Raw genomic sequence first — 10,144 nt, 5'->3', positions numbered from 1 at the left:
CCCAAGCCGCCTTCCTTAGTTTGCTGGATAGCGCTCATCTCAGCCTTGCACCCTTTCCTTATATCACCATTGGAACATCTACCATACATGGTCTTGCCGCACTGAGAGATGGCATCCCGACTGCATCCAGTCTACTCTCATCCTTCCCAAACCATCCCAAGCCGCCTTCCTTAGTTTGCTGGATAGCGCTCATCTCAGCCTTGCACCCTTTCCTTATATCACCATTGGAACATCTACCATACATGGTCTTGCCGCACTGAGAGATGGCATCCCGACTGCATGTAGCCTACTTCCACCCTTCACTCATACACGCTAGGGTCGGCACCATAACCCCGTTGAACATGGAGCCAGAAGGTTGTACATACATATATTGGAAATTGGAAATAAAACACGAAATACGACTTAGCCTACGGTACATATGTATTACTTCAAAACCATATACAGAATCCCTCACAAAGCAATTATTACAAAATTCAAAATGATAATCTACAAAAAAGTATACTTAAACATGAAAAAAAATCATTATAAAAGAGTCAATCAAATTTATAAGGTTGTTAGAGAAAAAAAAGGGTCGAAAAATTAAATAAACTATATATAAAAACGATCTTGGTTCTGCTTCTTTTGTGATGCCATTTTGAAGGTTGTTTTTGTTGTTTTTTTTCAGTGAAAAGATGTTTCTTCTTCTTCTTCCTTTTTACAGTGCAGCAATCGCTCGGTTCTCCTCTGAAAATAAAAAAATAAAATAATTACTTTGTGAGGAATAAAGGGATAAGGCGTAGGACACAGCAAATCTTGGTCACAACTGTCGTCAAGAAAAGGCGATTCAGTCGGCTTGGCCGTGTACTCCGCATGCCTCCCGAGAGCCGCCATCAAGCCCGCCTCCTTTACAAGGCATCAGGTGCCCGACCACTGCTGACAATTCGTCGGCAGTTCTCGTCAGAACTTCGGGACGCGGATCTGACTTGGGAGGATGCGAGGGAGCTGGCGGCCGACAGAAAAGCCTGGAGACAGTTTGTGAACTCCATATGCGTAGGGAGCGGATATGGTTTATTATTATTATTTTATTTTTATAAGACACTGTAATATATGTATCATGTTAAAGGCTTTAATAATATAATAATAAAACCCTTATCCGCACCCGATGGTGCATAGGGCACTGCATCATATAAACGCAGTGTTATCTTGATCGTTTACACATGAAGGAAAGGTGATCAGCCCTCCGCTTCAGGTACCAGTCCAGGGTAATATTGAATAAATATTACAGTGAAAAAAATCACTTGTTTATTTTACCCCCCTTGGGAATCGAACCCGGGACCTCCAGAAGGGTAGCCGAGCGTGCTGACCATTACACTACGGAGGCAGACAATAAAGGCTTTAGCCATTCAATAAATAAATAAGTACACAAGGCAATCATCCGTTTTATCATACTAACCCGACTGACGGACAGTGAAATTCCGCGCAGTGCACAAGCACTCTAAGGGTATAAAAAGAGTACTTAGGGAGGAAAGGCCCGAGTGTTTTTGCCTAGAATTTTCACTCATGAAAAACATGAAATTACAGTAACTTTAAACATAAAGAGTAAATCCACTCACAAGTAGGCAAAGGCTATGAAATTTAAAAAGTTGAAGCCTGAGTAGGGTCATGATAAGCGGTGTTGCATAAGCCGTAGCTAGATTTCAGAGTCACTTGGTCGTTAGGTAATTCAAAAAAAAAAATTAATTGAATAGTGTGGTCGTCAATCATGGGTAGAATCGGTGAATGTTACACATCGCTCACTCCTTTCAAGAACGTCATAAATCAAAAATCGTTAATTTTCAGTTGAGCATATTTTCGGAATGCCCAGAAAATGTACTATATCCCAGAAAAAGAGGCATATTTTTAACTTAATATTTACCCGCTACAGGGCAGAAAGTGTTGTTTTTGCATTTTGAAGAAAAAGTATCGTTTAATTATTTTTTGAAATAAACTAAATATTTTTCAAATGGAGAAAAAATCTTCAGGATTTACCTAAAAAGATCTGTTGCACAGTAAAAAGTTCAATAAGTGGCTTGATATTTATTTTTAAAACATTGTATTATATTTTTAAACTTTAAAAACGGTCTCCTGAAAAATCAAGTTTTTTGATTTATGACGTTCTTGAAAGGAGTGGGCGACATGTGTAAAGCGATCACATGAACCAGCCTCGTAAGACGGTCGTGAGCCCCGCAAATGCTTCCATATTCTTCTTCATCTATGTTGAGATGTTGAAAAATAATATAAAACGATTAAGGTGGTGTGCGGATTTAGGATGGTATGGACATGTGGAGCGAATGGATGGCGAGAGGATGACTAAGAAACTAGGGCACGACACAAACAGAAGACGAAGACACCCAGATTTGTGAACGAGTATGGCGATGCTAACTAACTAACTAACTAACTAACCATCACGCCGCTTCCCCGCAGGGGTAGGCAGAGAGAATCGAACGCCACACCACTCTGTCTTTGCAAACATTCTTTGCCTCTTCTACATTCACGCATCTCCTCATACATACCCGACGATTATTACGACTTCTGACCCGGCCGCTTTCAAGTATTTGACATACCTGATTGTAGACTACTTTATATTTTTTTTAAAGGAATAACCCGCAAAGCGTCTATATAAGATGCTTGTCCGCAGGAAGGATAGTAAGGACAGGGAAGGCAAATGCGAGAAATACATCACAAACACCCGGACCAATTGAAAATAAATCTTTCTCGAATTCATTTTGCAATTGGCAGAAATTGAACCCGCAACACCAGTTTCGCAATCGAGCGTCTACCCGACTACGCCACGGCGCCTGCCTACGAACGGACGAATACTAGAACCGGTTGAACCTGGGACTGAAAATAAGAAAGGGATTTGTCTTGCGGGTTGTTATTTCAAGGATTCGTACCTTCCACGATCTTCTTCCTCTCCTCAGCGAGCTTGGCGTCCCGGATGACCTTGAGGCGGGCCTCCTCGGCCCGGATGCCGACCTCGCGCTTGGCGAGCCGGGACTGGTGGAAGGCCCCGTACATGACGCCGAGGCCCAGGAAGCTCCAACGCCCAAACTGGAGAATCAGACCCAATAATGACAAATTAAATCAATTTATTCAATAGTTAAAAAAAACTAACTAACTAACTAACCATCACGCCGCTTCTCCGCAGGGGTAGGCAGAGAGAATAGAACGCCACACCACTCTGTCTTTGCAAACATTCTTCGCCTCTTCCACGTTCATGCATCTCTTCATACATACCCGGCCATTGCTTCGACTCCTAACCTGACCGCTTTCAAGTATTTGGCATACCTGATCGTGCCAAGTTTTTCTCTGCTCCTTTTCCCAATTACATTCGCCTCATAAATTTGTTTTACCGTTCTTTCCTCGCTCGTCCGTTCCACATGTCCAAACCATCTCAACACGCCTTTCTTAATTTTATCGATAATGCTTATCTCAGCTTTGCATTCCTTCCTAATTTCACTATTCGAACATCTATCATACATCGTTTTGTCGCACATTCTTCTGAGAGATGGCATTTCGACTGCATTCAGTCTACTCTCATCCTTCTTTTGCCAACTCCATGTTTCACTTCCATATATTAGAGTTGGAACCAGGACTCCGTTGTGCACTGCCAGTTTAGCTTCCGCTGACAGGTTTTTATTTGCTGTAACTGATTTCAGTGCACCATTCACTTTGTTCCCAGCATTCACTAATACCCATAATATCTCTATACATATAATAAATACAAGGCTAAGGTTTTAGGTATTCCTCAATAACTTAGTAATCATCACGCTGCTTCTCCGCAGGGGTAGGCAGAGAAAATATAACGTCACACCACCCTGTCTTAACAAACTTTCTTTGCCTCTTCTTCATCCCCTCAAACATTCTTCTTCTTCTAACCCTCATTCGCACCCAATGGTGCATAGGGCACTGCATCATATAAACGCAGTGTTATCTTGATCGTTTACACATGAAGGAAAGGGGATCAGCCCTCTGCTTCAGGTACCAGTCCAGGGTAATATTGAATAAATATGACAGTGAAAAATCACTTATATTTATTTAACCACCCTTGGGAATCGAACCCGGGACCTCCAGAACGGTAGCCGAGCGTGCTAATCATTACACTACGGAGGCGGACAAATAACAAGAAGATGTTTATTTGAATCATTTCGTAGTGAAGAAATATCAGAAGAGGCAAAGCAAACTCTGCACCAATAATGTGCGGTGCCCTATGCACCACCGGATGCGTACGAATGTCACAAGAAAATCAAAGTTCAATATGTTATTTTTGCAAATTTTGTGCAAAGAACGATCGCGATTTCAAGTTACATAATGACGTTTCCAACATAACCTATAAAATGACATTTCGACAAGAATTTTTGGAGTACAATTATGACAATATTGAAAAATATAAAATAAAATGTAATATTTTACCCTGATCAGAGGAGAAACTCGAACGGGGGGTCCATAGGGAAGGTCTGACATTTTTACAAGAATTTAGTACTGGCCCGTAAACCAAAGATTACACCCGCAGACAATTTGCCAAAAAATTATTGCGGCCGATAATGTTGTTCAGTGTTGCCAGGGGTATAACTATTTTTAGTTCGGTGTTTGGTCGAAATCCGCTAGGTGTCCGTCCGTCCGAAATAACCGAACGGTTAATCAAATTTATGGGGCGAGTGTTGTTGAAAATAGGAGTAGAGGAAGACCGTGGAAAACTTGGCATGGTAAGTTTGTTAAATTATGAAAGCGGCCGTTTAGGAGTCAAAATAATCATATTGTATGTATTAGTAGATCCATAAATGTGGAAGGGACGAAGAAAGTTTATTAAGATATGTGATACGGCTTTCTATTTTCTCTGACTACCTTTGCGGAGAAGGCATTAGGGTTAATTTTTTGTGAGTTTCACGCATTCTGAATTCCGAAAGCGAATACGCCCGTGTACATATTGGCTTTTATAAAAATATTATACAATGGCAGCACTGAATTATTCGAGTTTGACAGATTGCATAACCTCAAAGTTGCGGTAGCCGTCCTGGGGTTGAGAAATGTCGAATTCACACTTGTTTTTGAAGTCCGGTTTCTTGAGGGCCCCCCTCGAGAACGGGGTCGGGAGACACGTCTGCCAGTTGCAGAGGGTCGTGCTTAAATTTTGTAAAAGTCACGGCTCGAGTAGAGGCGTGAGGTAATTTATTTTTATCAACAAAAAGTCTGAATTAATGCTATTGTATCCATCATTAACTTACTTATGTGTGCCGTCAGGTGCTAAATGGTGCGTAAGGCATCGGTATACAATACTTATTACACAACCAATCCTTTTTTTTATCTCTTTCTGTTAAAAAAAAGGATTTTTATCAATTAGTAAGGCACTACCGAGGGACGGATTTGCGGCGTCACTGTAATTTCGTTTTCATTATTTTTTTCGATTGCCGCCATCTTTGTACCGATCCAAGGTGGTAAAATCAAGATGTATAGGAACTAATCATCACGCCGCTTCCGAAGGGGTAGGCAGAGAGGACAGAATGCCAGATCACTGTCTTTGCGAATATTAACGTCTGCGGACCGCTAGCAACGGGATTTCATAATCATCATCAAACCCTCATCCGCACCCGATGGTGCATAGGGCACTGCATCATATAAATGCAGTGTTATCTCGATCGTTGAAGGAAAGGTGATCAGCCCTCTGCTTCAGATAACCAGTCCAGGGTAATATCGAATAAATATTTTAGTGAAAAAATCACTAAATGCCTCTAGCAAATAACGAGTGTCTTTGCCTAGAATTTTCACTCATGAATTACATTAAATTAAAGTAACTTTAATCATAAAGAGTAAACCCACTCACGAGTACGCATAGGCTTTAAAACTAAGTTAAGTTGAAGCCTGAGTAGGGTCGTGATAAGCTGTGTTGCATAAGCCATAGCTATATTTCAGAGTCACTTGGACGTTAGGTAATTCAATCCCGGGAATAGAACCTGGGACCTCCGGTACGGTGGCTGAGTGTGCTAACCATTACAGTACGGAAGCGGACTACATAATTTCTACTTCTAAAAACCCTGGTCTTCTTTTTTTGCACTCAAATCAAAAAGTTTTTTTTTTGCAGAGACTTTATAGAGAATGACCTGATAAACTTTGCCCGAGAGCAGCCCGGCGTGGTCGTGTACGTCAAGCCCCGACGCCACCGGGGGCCCGTCGCCGTGGGCGAGTACTGTAAGTCCGCCAGCTTCTCCATAGGCTTACCACCCGTCACAGGCTAGTCAAGTGATCCCACTAAACGCGTGTAACATTCACCATTCTAACCCTGACCACACTAATCAAATTTTCAAAACCCTTATATATCGCTCACTCCTTTCAAGAACGTCATAAATCAAAAAACTTAGATTTTTCAGGAGAATGTTTTTAAAGTTTAAAAATATAATACAATGTATTAAAAATATATATCAAGCCACTTATTGAACTTTTTACTGTTACCTTTTCACTCCTTTCAAGAACGTCATAAATCAAAAAACTTAGATTTTTCAGGAGAATGTTTTTAAAGTTTAAAAATATAATACAATGTATTAAAAATATATATCAAGCCACTTATTGAACTTTTTACTGTTACCTTTTCACTCCTTTCAAGAACGTCATAAATCAAAAAACTTAGATTTTTCAGGAGAATGTTTTTAAAGTTTAAAAATATAATACAATGTATTAAAAATATATATCAAGCCACTTATTGAACTTTTTACTGTTACCTTTTCACTCCTTTCAAGAACTTCATAAATCAAAAAACTTAGATTTTTCAGGAGAATGTTTTTAAAGTTTAAAAATATAATACAATGTATTAAAAATATATATCAAGCCACTTATTGAACTTTTTACTGTTACCTTTTCACTCCTTTCAAGAACTTCATAAATCAAAAATCGTCAATTTTCAGTTGTGCATGTTTTTGAAATGCCCAGAAAATGTACTATATCCCAGCAAAAGAGGCATATTTTTAACTTAATATTTACCCGCTACAGGGCAGAAAGTGTTGTTTTTGCATTTTGAAGAAAAGGTATTGTTAATTATTTTTTAATATACTAAATATTTTTCAAATGCAGAAAAAACCCTCAGGTTTTACCTAAAAAGATCTGTTGCACAGTAAAAAGTTCAATAAGTAGCTTGATATTTATTTTTAAAATATTGTATTATATTTTTAAACTTTAAAAACGTTCTCCTGAAAAATCGGGTTTTTTGATTTATGACGTTCTTGAAAGGAGTGAGCCATATTTACTAACACTTTGTAATATGGGATGTGTTTGTCGCAGTGAACGGCGACCGCAAGTGGTTCCCGCTGCGGAGCAAGACGCGCGAGGAGGTGGGCGGCTGGCTGCGCAACCTGCTAGGCGCGGCGGGCGAGGACGGCACGCGGTTCCGCAAGGCCTGGGCCACGGGCGCGCCCTCCGTGCAGGGCCCCTGGAGCCCCGCGCTGGCCCAGGAGGGCGCCGCCCCGCGCCGCGCCGTCGCGCCCGCCGCCGCGCGCCTGCAGCTGCTTGCGCGCCAGCAGGGCCTGCCCGTGCCTGCCCTGGGCATAGAGGAACGCCCTTAGATCGTGGCCTCATCTTAAACTAGCGGTAGGCAGAGAATGGAACATCGGCGGGTATATATGAGGAGATGCGTGACCGCAAAAGAGGCTTAAGTTGTTTGTAATTTTTTTTAAAGTTTTGTTTTTAAAAAAATTCTAGTTTGAAGGTTTATTGGTGTGGCATACTGTTTACAACATTTTGAGTGTGTCCAAATACTTACAAACCTGGATTATCTCAAATTACAGGAGTTATTTTTCACATTATTTTTTTGACATCTCATCAAAGATGAAGAAGAATATGGATGTCTGGGCATTAGCGGGGCCGACGACCGTCATAGGCTGGTTTAACCCTTATAGTGCTGAGCTTATTTTCACAAATTTTGCATAAATTGCTGATTGATTTTCATAATCACTACTTGACGAATTTGTAGGTAGAAATAAAAAACGTTTACTTAAAAAAAATACAAAAATCAATGTTTAATTCACAGCAAAATAATTTTAAATGGTTATTTATAAACGTTATTAACTTATTAAAAATGTTATACATGCGCTAAGACACGTCCGGTGAATGTTACACACGTGTAACATTCACCAATTCTACCCATGATTGACTCAAATCCTTGGAAGTTCCGTATATATGATCTAATTTCGAAACATTGTACTGGAATCACTTGAATTTTCACTAGAGACATCTATTGGTATGATGAAAAAAATTTGATATAAAAAAAGTAAATAATAATATGACATTCTAGTCTGTACCCTGCTAGGATGCGATTGAAAATAGAAGCAGAGGAAAACTTGGTATGATCAAGTACTCCGAGTGCTTGAAAGTGTTTAGGTCAGGATTGGGTATAATCGGCTGGTATGTACGAGGAGCTGCATGAATACGGAAGAGGCGAAGATTGTTTGCAATGGCAGATTGGAGTGGCGTTCTATTCTCTCTGCCTACCCCTGCGGAGAAGTGGCGCGTGATAGTTGGTTTTTAGAGGTAGTGAAGTTGAAGTTTTTAGCTATTAAATACATTTTTAAATATCTAGTACAGTTTGTTGGTGAAGAGAAGTGTGTGCAAAAAGGGATAAACCTATATATATGTTTGTACTTGAACCTTTTTTATTAAAATAAACATTGTTACAAAGTGCTCGTTTTATTTCTGTCCAGAAATCTGTAAAATTTTGATCTAAACTCAAGACCCACCTTTTCCGGATCTCTAACGTCAGTCAAACCACGACTATGAACTAACCCACCATGGCCGTGAACTTACCCACCATGACTATGAACCAGCCCACCATGACTATGAACTAACCCACTTTGACTATGAACTTACCCACCATGACTATGAACCAACCCATCATGACTATGAAATAACCCACCATGGTGGGTTAGTCATGACTATGAATAAACCCACCATGACTATGAATAAACCCACTATGACTATGAATAAACTCACCATGACTATAAACCAACCCATCATGACTATTACTAACCCACCATGACTGAACTAACTCACCATGACAGTGAACTTATCTGCCATGACTATGAACTAACCCCCATGACCGTGAAATTAACCATCATAACTTGGTTCATACCAACACACCATGATTGAACCAATCCACTATGACTATAAACCAGCCCACCATGATTGAACCAATCCACCATGACTATGAACCAACCAACTATGATTGGACCAATCCATCATGAGTATGAACTAACCCCTTGAAATTAATCATCATAATTATAAACCAACCCACCATGATTGAACCAATTTAATTTTTTTTAAATTTTTTATTTTATTTATTTCATAAATACATAGATACTTATTTATTTCATATATACATTTACTATATGTATTACGGCTCTTTAGGCATGGCCTGTGTTGAGCCGAATACTAATATGTTAATACAATTTTTATATATTTTTCTATTTTTTAATATTATTTGATTTTTTTTTAATTATTAAATTATATACATTACATACAGGAGATACAATAATAATTTACAGTATAAAGGTTTTACAATAAAATAATTACACCAATCCACCGTGACTTTAAGCCAAAACCCACCATGATTGAACCAATCCACCATGACTATGAACTAACCCAACGTGACTATGAACTAGCCACCGTGACTGCAATATGAACCATCATTATTCGAGATAATTTTAAATAAATAAAACACAATGTCAAAAAAATATATTTATATTTTAAATAAATTAAAAATAATGCATTTTAAATTAATAGATTACGTATTAAAAGTACGGTAACGCCCATCCATGCGGAAACACTTGAATACAATATATACGGTAATACTGGCCCCGCTGTGTGTCTCTATACAAGCGCGAGTGAGACCATTCAACACTGCGCGGGACTGGTCACCTACTGGCGCCAGTATCACCGCAAGTGACACGCACGACCCGTCACCGGCCCAGGGCGGGTCGGTTGTTGAAACAACAGATTTTGAAATGAAGAGGAAAATTGGTCAGACCGAGTCCAGGTAACACCCGGAACCGATGACGGTGATCTAGCCTTACAGCCAACATTTAAACAAAATTACATGGGGGAATGAATAATTTTTTCACAGTATTTATTCAATTTGCATAAAATA

General features: G+C 39.6%; 2 protein-coding genes across 2 annotated transcripts; one reads left to right on the top strand and one right to left on the bottom strand.

The window, feature by feature from the left end:
* Nucleotides 1-396: 396 nt before the first annotated feature.
* On the bottom strand, nucleotides 397-4,550 carry ATPsynE (ATP synthase, subunit E). The gene is made up of 3 exons (XM_088265201.1): nucleotides 4,432-4,550; nucleotides 2,913-3,069; nucleotides 397-723 (listed from the first exon to the last, which is right to left on the bottom strand). Exons 1-3 carry the CDS (start codon nucleotides 4,480-4,482, stop codon nucleotides 695-697), a joined length of 237 nt encoding a protein of 78 aa, XP_088121327.1. The 5' UTR covers nucleotides 4,483-4,550; the 3' UTR covers nucleotides 397-694.
* Nucleotides 4,551-4,990: 440 nt separating this feature from the next.
* Nucleotides 4,991-7,674, top strand: mRpL43 (mitochondrial ribosomal protein L43). Its single transcript, XM_088265191.1, has 3 exons — nucleotides 4,991-5,182; nucleotides 6,098-6,204; nucleotides 7,288-7,674. Exons 1-3 carry the CDS (start codon nucleotides 5,046-5,048, stop codon nucleotides 7,566-7,568), a joined length of 525 nt encoding a protein of 174 aa, XP_088121317.1. The 5' UTR covers nucleotides 4,991-5,045; the 3' UTR covers nucleotides 7,569-7,674.
* Nucleotides 7,675-10,144: the final 2,470 nt, after the last annotated feature.

This window comes from Brachycentrus maculatus, unplaced genomic scaffold (assembly GCF_059751285.1).
Source record: "Brachycentrus maculatus isolate JH-2025_06_01 unplaced genomic scaffold, ASM5975128v1 h1tg000243l, whole genome shotgun sequence".
NCBI classification, from domain to species: domain Eukaryota; kingdom Metazoa; phylum Arthropoda; class Insecta; order Trichoptera; family Brachycentridae; genus Brachycentrus; species Brachycentrus maculatus.
This window is presented reverse-complemented; position numbering and strand designations above follow the sequence as displayed.

Excerpts from the sequence above, each read along its gene's own strand:
- ATPsynE (XM_088265201.1), bottom strand. The coding sequence starts at position 4,482 with ATGTCAGACCTTCCCTATGGACCCCCCGTTCGAGTTTCTCCTCTGATC. Across the intron at positions 3,070-4,431 it reads GAGTTTCTCCTCTGATCAGG|TTTGGGCGTTGGAGCTTCCT; the intron begins GTAAAATATTAC and ends CTGATTCTCCAG. Across the intron at positions 724-2,912 it reads GAGGAAGAAGATCGTGGAAG|AGGAGAACCGAGCGATTGCT; the intron begins GTACGAATCCTT and ends TTTTATTTTCAG.
- mRpL43 (XM_088265191.1), top strand. The coding sequence starts at position 5,046 with ATGTCGAATTCACACTTGTTTTTGAAGTCCGGTTTCTTGAGGGCCCCC. Across the intron at positions 5,183-6,097 it reads GGCTCGAGTAGAGGCGTGAG|AGACTTTATAGAGAATGACC; the intron begins GTAATTTATTTT and ends TTTTTTTTGCAG. Across the intron at positions 6,205-7,287 it reads CGTCGCCGTGGGCGAGTACT|TGAACGGCGACCGCAAGTGG; the intron begins GTAAGTCCGCCA and ends TGTTTGTCGCAG.